Source organism: Dipteris shenzhenensis, chromosome 26, assembly GCF_047967505.1.
Source record: "Dipteris shenzhenensis isolate YYH24624 ecotype China chromosome 26, Dip_SZ_1.0, whole genome shotgun sequence".
Taxonomy (NCBI): Eukaryota; Viridiplantae; Streptophyta; class Polypodiopsida; order Gleicheniales; family Dipteridaceae; genus Dipteris; species Dipteris shenzhenensis.
Genome location: NC_141621.1, coordinates 23,617,391 through 23,636,621, shown reverse-complemented (window position 1 = coordinate 23,636,621; position 19,231 = coordinate 23,617,391). Strand labels below are relative to the sequence as shown.

The window sequence follows — 19,231 nt, the reverse complement described above, 5'->3', positions numbered from 1 at the left end:
TATAAATGTATATTCATTCTAAATGAAAACTGCTTCTTCAAAAAAAAAAAGTGTGTGTACACGCGCATGCTCCTTTGTCTTCCTAAGAGCATAACACTAATTTTGACATCAGTCAAGGGATTGTAACTTTCTACATGCATGTTTTTCCAGGAAACGTTTTCTTCATATCCAGATATGGCAGCTTATCACAGTGTGGCAGTTACTTTAGGTCAAGCTGGGCACTTGAAAGAATTGATAGAATTGATTGAATCCCTCAAAGCTGGGCCCAAGAAACCAATAAAGCATGTGCCCCTAATAAAATGGCATCCTTTCTTGCTTCCAGACATTGTCATTTATAATGCTGTAAGTATCTGTTTTATTTGTTATTTATCTTATTAAAATGATAGTTTGCTGCTGTAAGTATCTGTTTTGTATGCTAATCTAAGCAAAGTCACCCAGTACACTGCTTCGCCACAACTACACTCACATAGGTGCATGATTGGGTAGTGGATTGTAGCTTTTCCTTGAAAGAGGCTGCCATCAAGAAAATGATTAACACATTCCTGTACCATCAAGGTCTGTTTCTTATGTTTGTTTTGTGGGTTTAAAGTTGAGAAACTTATTAATCAACTTCATTTCACAAATGAGAAAATATTTAAATGCAGAACAAAATTCTTCACATTTATAGTAAGATATTCTTAGAAGACATTTTCAGAAGGTTAAAAATGAGCAATTGCTGAAGAACATTGGCCAGAAAGGGAATTTTTTAAGTGGATGATCCAAACAGAACAAAAATAAATAAAAGATGGTCTATTTATTTGTCGAATCTGTGACATAACCTGCCACTCAACAAATATTTGGGCAATATCTATTTAATATTGGATGTTTCTTATTTGACATACCAAAGGGAGACAAAATATTACATAAATTTTCTCTGAGCTACTGGAAAGACATGGAAGCCCAACCCAAGATAGGAATCCTGCATCTGACTCAAGCCAAGAGAAAACCTTGTAGCATCCAAAACATTGACATTGGCATCTGACATGTTGTGGATTTTTCAGGATATTCAGATGAAAGGAGGTATAAAGTTGTTGTTAGGGCTTAGGGCATCGAACGTGATGGATTGAGACAGGCTGAAGAGTAGAGGGTGTGTGGTACAGGATCCAATCTTAAGTGTCCTCAATTGTTTACACATGTAATCAGCAATATTAAAGGATGAAGTCCCCAGATAGATTTTATCTCATATTGAGAGTGTAAGCTCATGAAAATCTACCAAAATGTGAGTGCAGTATACTAGAAAAAGGCCAAGTAGGTGCTGGTGTAGGTGTTGACTCTTGAGTGGCCTGTGTAGCACCGTTGAGAAGGGGCCAATGATTCACCTTGGCTCTTGGATCAAAGTCTCACGTGCAATCTTTCATCTCTCTTTCCATTTTTATTTCCTCCCAGCTCTAAGATGTAGTCTGTCCAAGCATTTGCAGCTTGTAGAGTAGGTTAGACTTCAATATCTTACAATACATAGTTGCATAGCTTAGTAAGATGACATCTCATAGGGCATTTGATCATTGACTAAGTGAATACTCCAAGCAATTCATGTAGGCCATCTTCTCCCGGTCGTTTTGATGCCCTCTGGGCCCTAGTATGTGCCATGTAGCTTTAGTTATTGGCACTTAGGTCACCTAGTACTTTTAGTGTCTTATGACACCTAGTACTAGTGGTACCACTAGGACACTAGGTCCTAGGGTTCTCTTTTATAGTACTTTGTACTTTCATTTTCATTTTAGTTGATGTGACGGCTTCCACTCCTTGCTCCACTCTTTGCATCCTTTGCCTCCGTGAGCCTACAGTGGTATCAGAGCACTTCCTTCCCGGACCTGCTCCCTACTCCTAGCTTCCTGCGTCCAGCTCCAGCTCCATCGTCAAGCTTCAGCTCCAGGACATCCTGCACAGCTCTGGCGCGACCTGCTGTCCGTATAGTCCATACATGTGTACGAATTTCCGTACTGCGTGTCAGCTTGTCTGTACAATCGTGTGGATTTTCCATATTGTGCATCAAAATTTGTCCGTACAGTTCCGTCCATTCAGCCGTACGGATTTCCGTACTGTCCATACAGTTGTACGGATTTCCGTACTGTTTGTACATTTTTGCATTTCGACATCCGTACAGTTTCGTGCTGTACCGTCCATACACTGTACGGATTTGTACTTGCAGGATTTTTTGCAAGCTGAAGGTTTTCGGTGTCCGTCATTTGCAGGCAGAGTTCATTTGTAGGCTAAGTTGTGCATCAGCCATCGTTTGGCTTCGATTTTGGGAGTAGACATTGCATTGCAGTAGATCTGCAATTTTTGGTGACAGTTGGGGCTTTTGCATTTGGGCTACGATTTTGTAGGTAGATTGCAGATTTGCAGACAATTTGGGGCTTTTCTTGAATTTGCCCTATTCTCGGCTCACTTTTGCTCTATAAATTGGGGCTTTTGGGTCAATTACAGGCAGATTCCAAAAAACTTTCAGATTTGCAGTGAAATTGGCAAGAAATTGCATGCCATTTGATCACATTTGCAAATTACAGTCAAGATTTGGACAGCAAGTCCTATATTTTTTGCAGTTGCAAGCCTTGAGGCTATCTTTTGGGTCACTTTGTCAGTGCATTTTTGACTTGTCCTATTTGCAATGGCTGGCAACAATCATGATTTATTTGGCATTCTTCGTGAAGATGATAAGTTGGATGACACCAACTATCCGATGTGGTCTTATCTCATGAAACATATTCTTGTTGCAAGATATTTTGGAACATTGTTTCTGGGATTGATTTGAGGCCAAACCAATGCTGCAGTGGCTGCCCCTAATGCTGGTCCCTCTGCAGAGGGGACTCCTCTTGATGCTTTATCCTCTAGCACTCCTGTTGCTGCTTCTCCAACTCAGGAACAAACAAGATGGGATGCAAGAGATGCAAATGCACATTCCTGTATTGCTTTATCATGCAAGAGAATCATTATTCCACAGATCCAGTCATGCAGGACAGCAAAGGATGCTTGGGACAAATTGGCTTCTCTTTATCAGATTCGCAATGAGGCACGTGTTGCATATTTAAGAAGGCAATTGCAGGAAGTCAGCATGAATGAAGGTGACTCTATGGATGCATACTTGACCAAGGTCAAGGACCTCATGGAATAACTTGCCAATATTGATGAGGTGGTGCCAAATTCTCAGCTTGTCAGTACCACATTGAATGGGCTGCCAGATACATATCAAGGGTTTGCTACAACCCTTCGACTAGTGGCCATGGGTAATCCAGACCACTACTCCTTTGATCAGTTAGTCACTTTGCTCTTGCAAGAAGAGCAAAGTCGTGCTAATAGGCAAGCTACTATTCTTGATCATGCATTTGCTTCACAGCAGACAGGAAAAGGCAAGCCTTCCAAGCCTATGGGCAAGCCTAAATATGCACCTAACAATGGCAATTCCTCCAATGTATCTCAAAATACAGCAGATAAGTCAAAGAAGAAAAGATGCAACTATTGAAGCAAGCCAAGGCATGAAGTTTTAGAATGCAGGAAGCGCATTGCTTTGGAGAAAAAGAAAGCAGGATTGACAGTAAATGCCTCACATGCAATTGAATCCCATGAGCCAGCAGATGCCTCACATGCACATGCTCTCCAGGATGATTGGGCATGGGCTGCTCATTGCTCCTTTGATCCCTCCAAAGTTGATGCATTCTTTACGGCTAATGATGCTCAGTCTTGGTATTTTGATAGTGGTGCTTCCAAGCACGTCACCTCTTACAGATAGTTGTTTCATTCCTTAGCTAATGCACCTCGAGGGGGGACTGTCACATGTGCTAATAATGCTTCCTATGCTGTAAAAGGAATTGGAGATGTGTAGCTCACATCCATTTCAAGCCATCCTGTCACTTTGACAAATGTTCTTTTTGTGCTTGGAATTGAAGTCAACTTGATTTCAATTTCAGCAATTGCCACTTTAGGTTTCAGAGTGATTGGTGTCTAAATCCTAGCAAGTGTCATTTGGCTCAAACAAAAGTAGTCTTGTTGGGGCATATTATGTCTGAAGAAGGCTTGCAAATGGATCCTGACAAGGTTCAAGCAATCATGGCATTGCCAAGTCCTGAGAGTGTCACTGGTGTTCACAGAATTCTAGGAAAGAGCAAGTATTATCAACGCTTTTGTGATGATTTCACAGAGATAGTGCATCCCATGAACTTGTTGACAAGAAAAGGAGTTTCTTTCCAATGGGGTGTGGAGCAACTAGAGTCTTTTCAGCAACTTAAGGAGGCCATGAGTAAGGGCCCAATATTGAAGCCCCCTGCTCAGTAAGAAGCAACCAACAGTTGCCACATCCAGTTGTGAGGTTGAGTACAGGGCAGCCTTCACCGCTACAGTAGAGTGTGTCTGGCTTCGACAGTTACTTACAGATCTTGGTATTCGCCAGACATTCTCCACTATGGTCTACACTGACAGCCAGAGTGCTTTGGCCATTGCGCGTAATCCAATGTTTCATGCGCATACCATGCACATTGAAGTTTACTATCATTTTGTTTGAGAACGGTTGTCTGCAGGAGACATAGAGTTGTCCTACCTTCCCATAGAGGATAACGTAGCATATATGTTTACAAAGGCACTTCCTCATCCCAAGTTCGAAGTCTTTCGACAGGCTTTACACTTGGTTCCCTTTGTTACATGATCTGGCATACCTTGTACATTCATAGGTGGCTATATCCTTTTGGATGAACATGTGCCACCATGACCAAAAAATACCAGGTATTCTGAGACGTTTCCAGAATACTTCAGCCCATACCATGGAGGGGGGTTTGTAGGCCATCTTCTCCCGGTCGTTTTGATGCCCTCTGGGCTCTGGTATGTGCCATGTAGTTTTAGTTATTGGCACTTAGGTCACCTAGTACTTTTAGTGTCTTATGACACCTAGTACTAGTGGTACCACTAGGACACTAGGTCCTAGGGTTCTCTTTTAAAGTACTTTGGCCTCTAGCAATGTTTTCTATTCTAAGGTCTACAAAGAACAAGGGCAAACTCTAAAGTTTGCATTCTACATACTTTGAGTCTCCCATGTCAAAGATAGATAGATAGATAGATAGATAGATAGATAGAGAGAGAGAGAGAGAGAGAGAGAGAGAGAGAGAGAGAGGGAAAATTCTTGAGATCTTTTCTTGGTGTATATGTGGTGCTTAATGGAGGAATATTACAAGAGAGGATACTCAATAGTGAAACGTGAGTGGATGCAGTCAAAGTGGGTCCTACTAGGTGTATTAGTTTGTTTGAATTAATAGCTGTGCCTTTAGCAATTTGTTTGAGTTAATAGCTATGCCTCTAGCAATTTGTGCTATTCTGAGTCTCCAAAGAGAGTAGAATTGATAGTGAAGTGTGAGTGGATGCAGCCACATAACAGTTAGAGTGGGATATCTTAGCTTGATCCATTTCTTTGAATTAATAATTTTGCCATTTTCATTTTAGTTGATGTGACGGCTTCCACTCCTTGCTCCACTCTTTGCATCCTTTTGCTTCCGTGAGCCTACAATTCAGAATGATTGTGATGTCTGACACTCAGTTCCAGGAAAAAATCATGGTGAATTTATGCACAATAGTGGAAGCAATCTATTCAAGATTAATTCACATATTGAACAAGGAAGATCTCATATAAATGGTGCCCAAACAGGCAGAAAGGAGCTCCACTAACTCAATAAGTGGCCATACTCTCCAACTGAAAGCTAGTAGTCCTTCCTATGGTGGGAGAAGAGATGGATCAAGTGATGTACGCATTAGTGCTCACAAGTGTTTGCTTGATTCGATGGAGAGGAAATTGTAACTTTCACTATTACATGGGACTGGGTATCACTTGACTAGATTAGGAGTGACTTGACTTGCATAATGGGCTGACTGCCACCTGGCAGCCACATCAGCAAACCAATTGTTGCCAAGGGCAGGGCTATGTATCTTGAGCTCATCAAGATTTAGTCAACTTCAAAATCTGTTTGAGTCCTGCGGGCTTTCATCTTATTATGAAGTTTGAAAACTAAAAGCTTGGAAAAGAAATCCATACAACCAAAATATCATGTTTTTTCAATCAATTACTCTACCAACCTAACAAATTCAGTGCTTGACAATTCAAGCAAGTTCATTTTACCAGAAGTTGCTCCTTATATGTATCCCACATGCCGATCGATGGGATCATGAAGTACTAGGGCCTCCTTTCCACTCTAGAGAATTATGATGCTTACCAAGTTGCTATTTACCTTTCTCTACCCTTCCATAAGACTAAAATCAACATTTTCTTATGTCATGCTCTTCTTTTCACCTTGATTTACCATCTAGAGCTTCCAATTACATTTGTAGTTGAAGTTTGTCTTATTGCCTACAATTTGCACATTTGGCAGCTGAAATTTTGGAGATCCAAATATATAGAGGCTATAGATGGTACCTAGGTCCACCCAGCTCATATAAGAATTAGCATCTGGGAAGACGTTGTACTTACCTTGATGGCCACTTGGTTGAGGATGTAGGGGACTTCTAGGTTCTCATCGACCAGAAGGATGATTTTTCTCAGAGAGAGGAGAGGCAATCCTTTCTTCTCTGAGTTCTTACTGGCATGGTGTTCAGCTAGAGTCATGGTTCCTCAGGAGTTGCATATGCTTAGATATTTTAAGTGGTACTTTATGACTTGTTTCTCATGCTTGTATGACACTTACTGTGAGAGGAATGGAAGATGAAAAAATCAATATGAATTGAATTAAAAAGTGGTGGATCCTTGTCTGTGAACCCTTTGATTTGGATAAATTAATTATGTAAATGATAGAGCTATAATTTTAATGCTAACAGCTGATGGCATGTGATTTATTCTAGAAGTGTAGCTTACCATATCGCCATGATTTGGTACAAGTGCCATTTCAAGGGCTAATTGATGATGATTTCTGGTTCCTTATTTCATATTACCTATATTCTTGTGCCAATGTAATGTTATTTTACTAATATATTTGTTCAACAAGCCTGCTCTTATTATTTTCTTCCAAATAGCCAATAATTATGGCTTTGTGTCACTAGCAGGCACCTTGAGAATGGGAGTAAGGAATAGGATGCATTGCCTACTGTCAATGAGTCTCAATATGTGTGTAATCAACTTCATAGGCACCTGTACCTTCTCCAATTCTACTAGAAGATCTTGCCCTAGCTTACATCGCTTTGCTTTTTATTCAAAATGTGTTGAAAGGTCATGAATGGGATATTGAATCTCTTTGCTTGTAGGTTTAATAGATGAACCTAATTTGTTCTTACATATAATGGTATTATTGCTTATAAGTATAACATTGTCAGTTGATCTGATTGCTGGGCCTATGCTCACCATGGATAGGGTAATGCACTCATGGGTGGTAAACGAATTCAGATCAAGTATGGTGAACTCAGTGCTGTACTCCCTCCTCTATCAGATCTCAAAATTCTGATCTGCCTGCCATTTTCTTTCTCAACAAAAGCCTTGCATTCAAGAAGTTGAGAACATCTCTCTAATTTGATAAGCTGGCTGCTCATTGCATAGGGCTGCCCGTCCATCCAAAGGCATATCATGCTCAATTATTTCTGATGTAAAGAGATGTCAGAACACATAATTACTTCGCTCATTGTTTGATGGCAGATTTGCATTATTGGAGGTGTCATGGACTGCATTAGCTTATTGTCTTTTGTTGTTGTGTTGCCTTTTCTTCCTGCATTCATCTTCATAATGCTCCATTTTTCCACAATAATTTGCATTTCCCCTTTTTGTAGCACTTAGTTTCACTGCCTGAAACTTGTGCATAATGGGTGGCATATGCATTGCCACCACCCCCTGTTCCTGCATGAAAGATATCTTGGAAAACTTATCCTTGCCTTAGCCCTGTCCATGGGTTGTAAAAGCTTGGCCATTGCCATGACCTCCATCCATGTGGTGCATGAGTTGCTCTTCATGGTAGAGTCAACCAAGCATTTCTTGATATGAAGACATCCTGACATGAGTTGCCATGTTAAAGTTGGAGACAAAGTTTTTGTATGATGGTGCCAAAGAATTCAATTGATTGGCATGAAGCCTTTGCCATTCTTCTTATTTGCTCGGTGATGTTCTTAAGCTTGGTGGGATGAGTGGAGTGTGAATCTCCCACTTTCATCCTCAAAGAATAAAGCTGCCCTTTGAGCTGCAATACTCTTCTTGTATTGTTCACCTCAAAATTATCTTCCATGTTTGTGCTGAAGTCTCCGGACTCGTTGTGTGAGTAATGAGGGATAATCTGATATTTACAATGATAATAGACAACGCTTGTCCATCTTTTGCAATCCATTGTTCTATTTTTTTGGCATCCGTGAGGGTTTTGTGGACAACGCTTGTCCATCTTTTGCAATCCATTGTTCTATTTTTTTGGCATCCGTGAGGGTTTTGCGGATGTGCCTTCCAACAATCTTCCACAAGCTCTTAAAATTATCTTCGTTGTGAACATCGACATAGGATAGGTCTGAGTGCCACTCATCTTTTCTTCCATGTGAGGCATGTTATCCGAACTGATGCTTGCAAACAAATGCTAGGGTTTAGAATTTCCTACAAAACCCATTCTTCTTTTGTATTTCAAAGTGGTATACAAATCATTTCAGCTTCTCAAGCTTTCTCCAACATTGTGTGCTCTCTCATCGCTCTTACAAACTTCACACTTACTGGACTCCCTATATCAGTTTGAAATTTAGTATGAAGGGGTCTGTTTAAGTATGTGGGAATGGTGTCTTATTAACATGCATGTCGATTCTTTCCTTTTGTAGGCGAAATTGATGGTGTAAGTTTTAAAGACCTAATCTTACAGAAACCCGCAGATGTCTATCAAATGTTAATTGTTTTGCTACACTCTATACATGAAGGTTTTGAATGCTTGCGTCCCCCACAAGGAGTGGAGAGGTGTACTATGGATATGGGAAGAGATTGAGAGATCCAGGATCAAGTCAAATGGTGCTACTTTTGGGTTGACAATAGAGGTTCACTTTTTAGATCTCCTTGAGTAATTGCTTCATTTTTGGCTTTTCTTGCATTTGCAGTATTGCTACTTTTAACTTTGCCCTCTTTCACAGTTTTTTATTGAGACCATTATCATTATCCATTGTTCTCTCAACAGGTAATGGTGAAAGCAGGGAAGTTTGACCAGGCACTTCGCTTCTATAAGAGGATGGCGAGGGCAGGTTTCTTCCCAAATGCACAGACATACAAATGTAAGCTGTCTTGTTTTTTGCAAAGACAATTCCTAATCTTTTCCCTGAGGCCTGACTAGCTTCCCTCTCCAAATTCAGGTTTGGTAGAGATATTTGGCAAGGCTGGAAAGCCAGATGAAGCCATTGAATTAGTAGCTCAGATGGAAGCCTCGGGCACTATTGCAACTGCAAGTGTATATTATGCTCTGGGTTGCAGCTTTTGTATGGCAGGGAGGTGGCAGGAGGCAATTGTTCAGGTCAGACTCATGATTTTGCAAGGCAATATTTTATCCCTCACAATTCCAAAACAGGTTGAGATTGTGATAAATAGAACAAATCCCCTATTATGTAGCCTAAGTCACAAGCTTCCCTTCTACTTTGTATTCCATGCTGTCTATATGATAATATCACTGTAATGCTCATGAATGTTGGTCTTGTATGTTTATTCCCAGAGGTATGAGAAAGAAGAAGAAGAAGAAAGTAAGAACTGGTGTAATGTAAGGGTCCCACTATGTACTGAGGGTTTGATATAGAATCGCCAAAATAGATTGGACTATCCGTAACCGAACATGCAACGGCCAAGTTGCTATTTTCCAGTATTCAAGCTTTTTCTTCAATTTTGCAAGTACCCAGTCAGTTTGTTGGCGACGAATAATCATACAACCCAAAGGATAACCAATATGGCAAACTAACTGAGTAGGCGGGACAATTTCCCCTGGCCATAAAAGACTATGCCAGTCTTGAGAATGCAGTGGCAACAACTTAGACTTCTGAAAATTCACATGAAGACCAGCGGCCAGGCCATTACACACACACTTTTTTTTTTTTTTTGGGTACGTATAGGACAAATATACATCATAGTCTATGTAGTGAGCACACACACACACACTTTTTTTTTTGTGAGAAGAAATATTTTATTGCAATGAAATAATTACATTCATAGGTACTCCAAAAGTGGAGAAACTACTACTCAACCGAAAATCTTAGTATAAGCCATATATACATCATGATCAATCAGATGAGTCTGAAAGCAATCATAAAATGATTGCCGCAGAGACCTTTTGAAAAAAATGAAAGATGGAAAGGTAGGATCACCAAAAACTCTATGATTTCTTTCCATCCATAGAGTCCAAAGTGCCCAGTAGCGCACCCAAAGAAAAAATAGATCAAAACCCTGTCTAGCGGGATGAAAATCAAATAACCAGAAGAACCTGCCAAAAGTAACAATAGGAAATCTTGCTCGAAGCTCCTGACAAATGAGAGCGAGGAAATCACAGGTATGTAGATAGTGCCAGAAAATGTGAAGCACAGATTCAACAGAATGTAGGCATCTATGGCAAACAGCCGGGGCAATATGTCTATGCACAAGTAACTGCCCAGATGGGAAAATGCCAAGTAGAACTCGCCAGGGGAAAAGCTGTTGCCAAAGAGGGACTTTATAGTGCCAAAGGAGACGCAGCCACTTTCTCCACCACTTTGATGGACGATCCATATGCCAAACAGAATTGGCTCTGTCAGAAACCCAAGGCGGAGGTAATAACACTTTATACAGAGAAGGCACTGTGATATGTGATAGCTTCAAAGGACGGGCTGAAGAAGAGGAAGAATGGAGAGTCCAATCCTCAAGCCTATCCTGAAGTTCAAAACGAGGTACCGGCAAGAAAGGTTGAAGCATTTCTGAAATTTTGTGCCATAAAGGACGATAATGAGCTCCCAAACCATACTTGCTAGCAGCCACAAAAAGGATAAAAGAGTGCCATCATCCTGAAGTACATCTGCCACAGTAGAAATACCTTTGAAAGATATAATATAAGAACGCCTGGGTTCTTGTATAGCCAAAGGAGGGTGGAATACTTTGGACCAATAAATATTCTCAGCCCTCAAGGAATTTTCCAACAAAGAATCCCTACCATTCCATTTCAAGTGGGATAAAATATGCTTCCAATCAAGAAGCAAACGAGACACAAAAGGGCAACCTCTGATCTTGCCTTGAACAGAGCCAAATAGAAAATCTCACTGTGTGGGCTGCCAATGCCCAAAAGTAGAAGTATCAATATGCAACAAAAGAGAGCGGATCATGAAAGCCCAAGGCTGATCCGCTTGCATAAACTGCAACATCATTTCCCCCCTGTGAGCAATTATATGCATTTGAATATTGAGTATGTTCAAACCCCCGTGCATCTTTGGAGAACAGAGACGATGCATAGAGAGTAATTTGAGACTTTTCTTGCCATTTTTTGAAAACCAGAAAATCTCCATGATAGCAGACATAAAGGAAACCAAATCTATTTTAGTGAATATGATGAGAGGCAGATAGAATTGTATGTATGCTATCAAAATGGATTGCGTTATTCGCAAGCGAGCATGTAATGGCCAAGTTGCAAGCTTCCAATAATCAAGTTTTTTCCTCAGCTTTGTGAGCACCCAATCAGTTTGTTGAGAATGAGTGAGCCCCCAACCTAGAGGATAGCCAAGATGTCGAATCAATTGAGAAGGTGGAACAACTTCCCCTGGCCACAAAAGACTATGCCAGTCCTTAGCATGCAACGGCAATAACTTGGATTTCTGAAAATTCACATAAAAACCAGCAGCTAAGCCATATGTGGAAATAGCCTGCATAATCACGGAGAGATCGCTCCGAGTATTTTTCGGGGTAAAGAAAGAATCATTTGCATATGCTTGAGCGATCATGCTACGGCTGCCAGGAATTTCCAATCCATGCAACATGCCAGTGTCCAAAAGGTGGTCCATATATTGAAGCATTGGATGAGTGGCTATGGCAAACAGTAAAGCACTGAGGGGACAGCCTTGCCGAATAGAACAACCAAGAGTCCATGTTGTAGAAATATCTCCTGAAAGTATGCAAGCAGCTTTACTATCTTGATATAGCCAATTGATAATTAGTTGCATTTTTGTCCCAAATCCCAAGGCCTGCATGGTTTGTGAAATAAAGTCCCACTATAATTTGCTGCATTTTTGTGCCAAATCCCAAGGCCTACATGGTTTGTGAAATAAAGTCCCATTGAACAGTATCAAAAGCTTTGGCAATATCAACTTGCAATAGCAAAACATCCTGCTGCATATATTTGGCATATTCGATTCCAACATAGGCATTAGCAATGTTGTCTGTGATGTGCCTACGAGGAACAAAAGCATATTGCGCAGGATGCAAGCCATCATGCAAATAGCCTTTTATCCGATCAGCAAGCATTTTGGCAGTAAATTTGTAAATAACTGGCATAAGCATGATAGGTCTCGAATCAGCCAAAGATTCACAAATTTGCTTTTTTGGAAGAAGTTTAACAAGACCTCTCTTCCATGTGTCTGGCATTTTCTGATTTTGCCAAGCAGAATTGATCATATGCAGCAAAGTATGCTTCAGGAGAGGCCAATATCTTAAAAAAACTCAACTGTAAGACCATCCCATCCTGGAGATTTCCATCTACCACAAGATTTGATTGCATCTGACAATTCCCTTTTAGTAAAAGGTTCCTCCAATTCCAAAGCTTGAGTAGTGGAGATAATAGGAGAAGCATGCTGTAAAAGTAAATTTCTTGCAGATAAAACTTGTTGCGAGGGAGGATCTGCATAACCAAACTGCTGAGAAAAATGATGTACACAGACAGAGGCAAGCTGTGACCGTGATGTAGTCCATGAACCATTAGGCCTAAGCACCCCACAAATGTTTGTTTGTAATCTCTTCTGATGCAAGCTTTTGAAAAAATTTTTGGAAGAACAATCTTTATATGTGAAAGCTCTTTATCTTGCTCTGGTCTCCCATTTAGCAAGTTTCCTGTGATCATTGATTTGGAGACCATGTTTAGCTTGGCATAGTGTTGTTTGCTCATGCAAGAACAAAGGACGAAGGTGATTGAGTTCAGTGAGGTCTTGGCAAGTCAATTTAGCCTGAGTAACAGCTTCCTTCAGAGTCTTCATGTAAGACTTGCCATAACCTCTAATTACAACTTGCATTTTGGAAACAAAAGAATCCCATGCATTATCAATATCAAAGTGGCTCTAAGAAGAAAGAGATTGATAGGCTTCAGTAACCAGTGCCTTGAAAGCAAGATGCTGCAAATAACTATTGTTCACAATCAGATGTCGCCTTTGAGGCAGTCTGTCATCTGGCGTATCATGAAAAGATAGCCTCAACCATAACGGTGCATGATCTGAATGCACAAAGGCATAGTCAACCCACATTTTGCATGTAAAATCATCATTTTGTTGTGGAGCTACACTATACCAGCGATCTAGACGGGCCTGGTAAGAAGAAAGGGCATTATGTTAAAAGTATATCTAGGTGACAAAGGCTGCAATTCCTTCCAAAGATCAACCAAATCAAGATGAATCAGTAATTGCGACCATACATGCCTTTCAGAGGTTAACATATGAGTATTTCCTGATGTATTGTCACCCTGTTACGGAGCATTATTGAAATCCCCACATATAAAGGCATGATATCTCCATGGATATCGTTGCATGGCATCCCAAATTACACTTCTATTCTGAGAAGATCGAGGTGCATATACAGAAGCAAATTCAAACACCTCGCCTTGAATGATGCATTGAAGAATAATCCATATGCCTTGATTGTCATTTAAAGCAATGATTGGCTGAAGCTCATGCTTAATCAGAATGACTACACTTGAGAAAGAGTGCTCCCAGCATAAAAGATATCATAGCCGTAGTAATGACCTGTCTTTCCTGCATAGACATGATTGTGTTCTTGTAAAGCCACTATATCAGGCTGAAATCGATTGATATACAGCCACACAGATTTCCATTTCCTACTGTCGCACATCCCCTGAACATTTAAGGTAAGGCATTTGATATGAGCAAGCATATTTACAGATATTTATAGAAAAAGAACATGTATGTACAGCAGCAACCTTTAGGATGTCAACCCTGCATTTCTACCTCAGGGTCAAGGCCTCTTCCCTGAGAAGAAACATCCGATTGGACAGCAATGCAGCAACCTCTTCTTCAGGGAAGAGGGTTCTGTTGGCTGTCACTGCAGCCCATGTGATTCCAATTCCTGAGTTGACCTCTGGAGGATTTCCACTAGAGGATGCACAATTCTAAGTGCGAGGGGGTGGAGGTCGTCGAACAGAAATAACTTTTCTTAAGCTTTGCCATCCATCAATTGGAGTTTTTGGGCCTTTTGGCGAGGGTTGAATAGCAGGAAGCAAAGGGAAAGAAGCACTCCCATTTGAGCCAACTGGGGCTTTGTCTTTATCCTGATTCCCAAAAAACTGTCTATTACCTTTATTTTTATTTCCAATAGTGGCAGGAGCATCCTTATTGGGCATCTGAGCAGGCAAAGTAGTAGGAGGCATTTTATGCTGACTCATTGGGCACCGCGAAGCCATGTGCCCAAATTTTTTACATTCAAAACAAGCCCCTACAAATAATCTCCATTTCAATTTATAAAATGCACTTTCCATATCAACATTGTTCCCCGTGACTGAATAAGACTCCGGTGTGGGATTATCAGTATCCTAGAGAATGTAAAATCGATTAGAGTTGCCGTTAGGCCGCGGTGGGCAAACCACTTTGCCTAAAGTTGCTGCAATTTTAGGCAAGAGTGAAGCCATGCATTGCGGGAAGTCTACAACTTCGACCCAGACTAGACATCGATGTTGAATCAGAGCCTGATAATCCCTTGTGGGAGACCATGGCAAAACGTGCACCATTTGCTGCCCAAAAAAGAGTGGCGAATGTTCCAAAAGCATTTGCCTGTGAATCTCTGTTACGCTCTAGCCGAGGTAGCATGACCTCGGAAGAATCAGTCGACATTTCCCTTATAGGATCTATCTTTGTAATATATGTGTTTGCGCTTTATGTAAATGATCGGGAGGGATTAATGTCAAGGTCCTAGGTGAGGGCTGATAGCACCGGACTAGATAGATCTGAGACCAGGGGCCTAGTGCAAAGAATGTGCCTAGGGGCAAGGAATTAAATGCATCCCAAGAGAGGGGTGAAATGTTGCATTAGAAAGGCCCTATATGGATGACATGTGGCATCTAGATCTATCTAGGGAATTGGGGTCTGTCAAGGCTTGTGAGTGAATGAAGAATTGTGATTTTACGTGATTTTTGTTATGGTTCTCTCTCTCATGCTGGAAGCTTTGGCAGTTTGGCTGGGTGGACAAGAGAGGTGCTACTCCCGTGATCGGAACTAGAGACTAAGTTAGAAAAGAGTGGTGACATTTTGGTATCAGAGCGGAAGGTTGGAAGAAAAGGTAGAATCGACGAACGGGCTGGTGGAGCGATTCGTCGAGGGTTGTGACAGTGTGACGCTCACGTGCGGACCTGCGTATTGGCGGGGTGCTGGATTACCATGAGGGCAAGGGTCCGTCTGACGATCGCGTCAGTTGGTATTACGATTGCGTAAGCTGGACGGAGCTTCTTTGGAGAGGAAGCGAACGAAGAAGTTGCTGACGAGCGACGAAGGATAGCAGATTCGCCATTCTTTTACGTACGCGTCCGAAAAAGGTGCCTAGGCACTTGAACGATCGCCTGGCGTGGAGCGTAGACCGTGTCACGACGCCTTTTGGGAATTCAACGGAGACGTGGTGACGAATGGCTTCGGGTAAAATTGGTGTGGGCATCGCTGAAGGCACGGCGCCAATCGGAGAACTACCGACTACAAAGGGTAGCCAAGGGTAGACCAGGCCTGTAGGTGATAACAGACAGTCGTGCAGGCTGCAAGCTGCAGAATTCGAATTCCAGGGGGCCTTCTACCTATTTTCCCTTTTGGGTTTGGATCAAAATTCATAGACCAGGAAGGTTCTTTGTCATTTCTGTCGATTCTGTGTTTTTTTCCCTGGTTGGTTGCTGATACTCCGTTTGCGTGAAAAGCGACAAGTATGCATAGAATTTAATGCTGTAGTAAGGACAGACTATGCTTGAGAATATGCCTGTGGGCTTCAGTCAGAGTGAAATGCAGTAGTTTCCCTAGTATAGGGAAAGGCGGGATTGAATATATATGCCTGTGTCAAATACGTAATCAGTGTGCATGTCAGATTGCAGGAGTTCCCTAGTATAGGGAATTGTGTTCGGAGTGTCAGTACCCTGAATTGTGTCGGCTTGTGATTACGGTGTTCTAGGGGTGTTTAAAAAAAAAAAAAAAAAAAAAAGGAAAACCCAAGACAAAACACCTATTGAACTAAATGGAAGCAGAAGAAGGAGCTTCCAGGAGGGACCCTGGTGAATCAGGAGTCCGGCCGACCCAGCAGGGATCGCGCCCAGTAGCTCACACTTTATCTGGCAGAATTGCATTGTTGGAGGATGCCTTACAACAGTTGTTAGCGCAGCAATTACAAGCCAATGCAGGGCAGTCCGAACTTAGGAGAGCACTACAGAGTATGTCTGCCAGACCTTCTCGAGAGGAGAAGGGAAAGGCTCCAATGGAACCGGAGTCTAGTGTTCATACGGTCGAGCCTAGGAAGGCTAAAGTGCCAATTATTGCCAATTACAGACCGGAAAAGTATTCTGGTCGGATGAACGACCGTAGTTCTGATGTCATTGAGACCTGGCTACACAAATGGGACGAGGCGTTCGCCATTTGTGAGATCAGAAATGACATCAAAAAGATCCGCGAGGCCACCCATATGTTTAGTGAGGCAGCGGATCGGTGGTGGATTAAGCAACAAAAGGATGGCATAGCATCCACTACCTGGGAGGGGTTTAAAAGAGAGTTCAGGAAACACTTCTTACCTCCTGACGAGGCATCCCGAGCTTGGGATCAATATAGGAACCTGCGTCAGAGAAATTTATCAGTGGCAGAATACACTGATAAGTTTCGAGAGAGTGTAATGAAGGTTGACGAACCCCTGCCTCAATCAATCCAAGTGAAAGATTTCATATTTGGATTGAATGACCGAATAAAAATGGAAGTTCGGGCTAAGTACGCGAACACGCTAGATGATGCAATAGCTATAGCCTTGAACTACGAGGATGCCAAAGGCAGCAAGCCAAGTGGGTTTGCACAGGTTGGAACCCAGTATGGGTATCCAAAGAAATCTGGGTTTAAGAAGAAGTGGACTAGTAAAGGGAGTGGTTCGCAGCCGAGTGGTCAAGCCAAGCAGGTGAGACCGGCTGAAACTCCTAAACCAAGTACCACCATTGGAGTGAAGAGAAAAGTAACTCCAATGGCAGCCCGGGCTTGGTCTAAGTCTCCCTTGAACCCGGAACAAAGGGAAAAAGCGAGGAGAGAAGGCTTATGCTTTGGTTGCCTTCAACCTCATCAGTGGAGAGATTGTCCACGTAATAAAGATCGTCGGATGGCTGAGATGGTGATCTCAGAATGCGACGTGGAGATGCAGGGAAGTCCCAGAGCGGAAGAGATGCAGATTCAGCTAGCGGGATCTTCTCAGAGGTTAGTACCTTGTTTGTTATGTGTGTCTGTTGCTAAGTTAGTGACGAGTGCACCTGATAACATCCTATCTAAGCCCGCAGCAACGGGGTATACAGCCTTCAATGATACGGAGTTAATTAGAATGAAAGGGCAAGTGGCCAGTCATGATGTCATTGTGTTGTTTGACTCCGCGTCAACTCACAATGTGATTAACTCCAAGCTCGTGAAGAGGCTGAAATTAAAGACAAGTCCATCTGACTATGCGTATACAGTCAGGATGGCTGATGGAAGTTCAACTGAAGTATGGGACCAAAGGGTTACCCAGTTGGAGCTTCGGATTCAGGACTATGCTGAGAAGCTTGATTTTGAAATAACCAAGCTTGCTCATGCGGATATAGCCCTGGGAATGGCGTGGCATTCTAGGAAGAATCCAGCCATTGATTGGAAAAAGCACGTATATCAATTCAAGATGAATGATGTGCTTTATGTCTTGCGAGGTGGAAAAGATATACCTCAAGGACCGTTGGTTTCCGTAATGGAAATCAGAAAGGCTCAAGTAGAGTTTTTATACCTTTGCACCGCATCGGTAGAGTCGGTGAATGATTCTTCGACTAGCACTGATGTTACGCAAAGTGATGAGATGGCCAAGCTGGCTAATCTTATAGCAGAGGAGTTCTCTGAATGCTTTAGGGATGAACTACCTTATGGGTTACCTCCAGAGCGGAAAGTTCAGCATAAGATTGAACTGATCCCGGGGGCGGAACCTGTAAATAGACCTCCCTATAGAATGAGTTTTACTGAAGAAGCGGAGGTGCGTAGGCAACTGGAAGAATACCTCAAGTTGGGGCAGATTCAACCAAGTTTCTCACCTTTTGCTTCACCAGTGATATTAAAGAGGAAAAAGGATGATACGTTTCGCCTCTGTATAGATTACAGAGCATTGAATAATATCACTGTTAAGCACAGGTATCCGATGGCTCGGATTGATGATTTGCTAGATGCATTACATGGAGCCGTGATTTTCAGCAAGATAGATCTTAAGTGCGGCTATCATCAGATCCGGATTAGAGCCGAGGATGTGCATAAAACCGCTTTTAGAAGCAGGTTTGGTCATTATGAGTTTTTGGTAATGCCCTTCGGACTTACCAATGCTCTAGCGACCTTCGTCATGCTTATGAACGACTTACTACGACCGTATATCGGAAAGTTCGTAGTACATTTTATTGACGACATTTTGATATTCAGTAAAAGTCTTACTGAACATCGTGAACACTTAAGGATAGTGTTCAGTACTTTGAGGAAAGCCAGTCTTTATGTGAATAAAAAGAAAACTATACTGTGTATGGTTAGGCTTGAGTATCTAGGGTTCATAATTACTCCACAGGGGGTAGAAATGGATCCAAAGAAAGTGGCTGCGATACTGACTTGGCCAATCCCTCAGAGTCTGACCGCGTTGCGATCATTCTTGGGATTTGTCCAGTTTTATAGAAGGCATATCAAAGGATATTCCGAAATAGTATCGCCATTGACTGATCTGACCTCAGATAAAGTACCTTTTATTTGGGGACAGAATCAACAGGAAAGTTTTAACACCATAAAACAAGCTGTGGTCTCAGGACCGGTGTTAAAAATAGTTGATCCCCAGAAACCGTTGTTCCTAGAAACCGATGCA

At 41.9% G+C, this 19,231-nt stretch overlaps 1 protein-coding gene across 1 annotated transcript in view; it reads left to right on the top strand.

Annotated features, from left to right (window-relative positions):
* Positions 1-19,231, top strand: part of LOC147884847 (pentatricopeptide repeat-containing protein At5g67570, chloroplastic-like) — a 74,641-nt gene that overhangs the window by 45,130 nt on the left and 10,280 nt on the right. The window contains exons 4-7 of the mRNA XM_087397920.1: positions 151-342; positions 8,878-8,991; positions 9,129-9,222; positions 9,301-9,458. Of these exons, the coding sequence (XP_087254046.1) occupies positions 151-342; positions 8,878-8,991; positions 9,129-9,222; positions 9,301-9,458 (558 nt within the window). The remainder of the gene's footprint in view (positions 1-150; positions 343-8,877; positions 8,992-9,128; positions 9,223-9,300; positions 9,459-19,231) is intronic.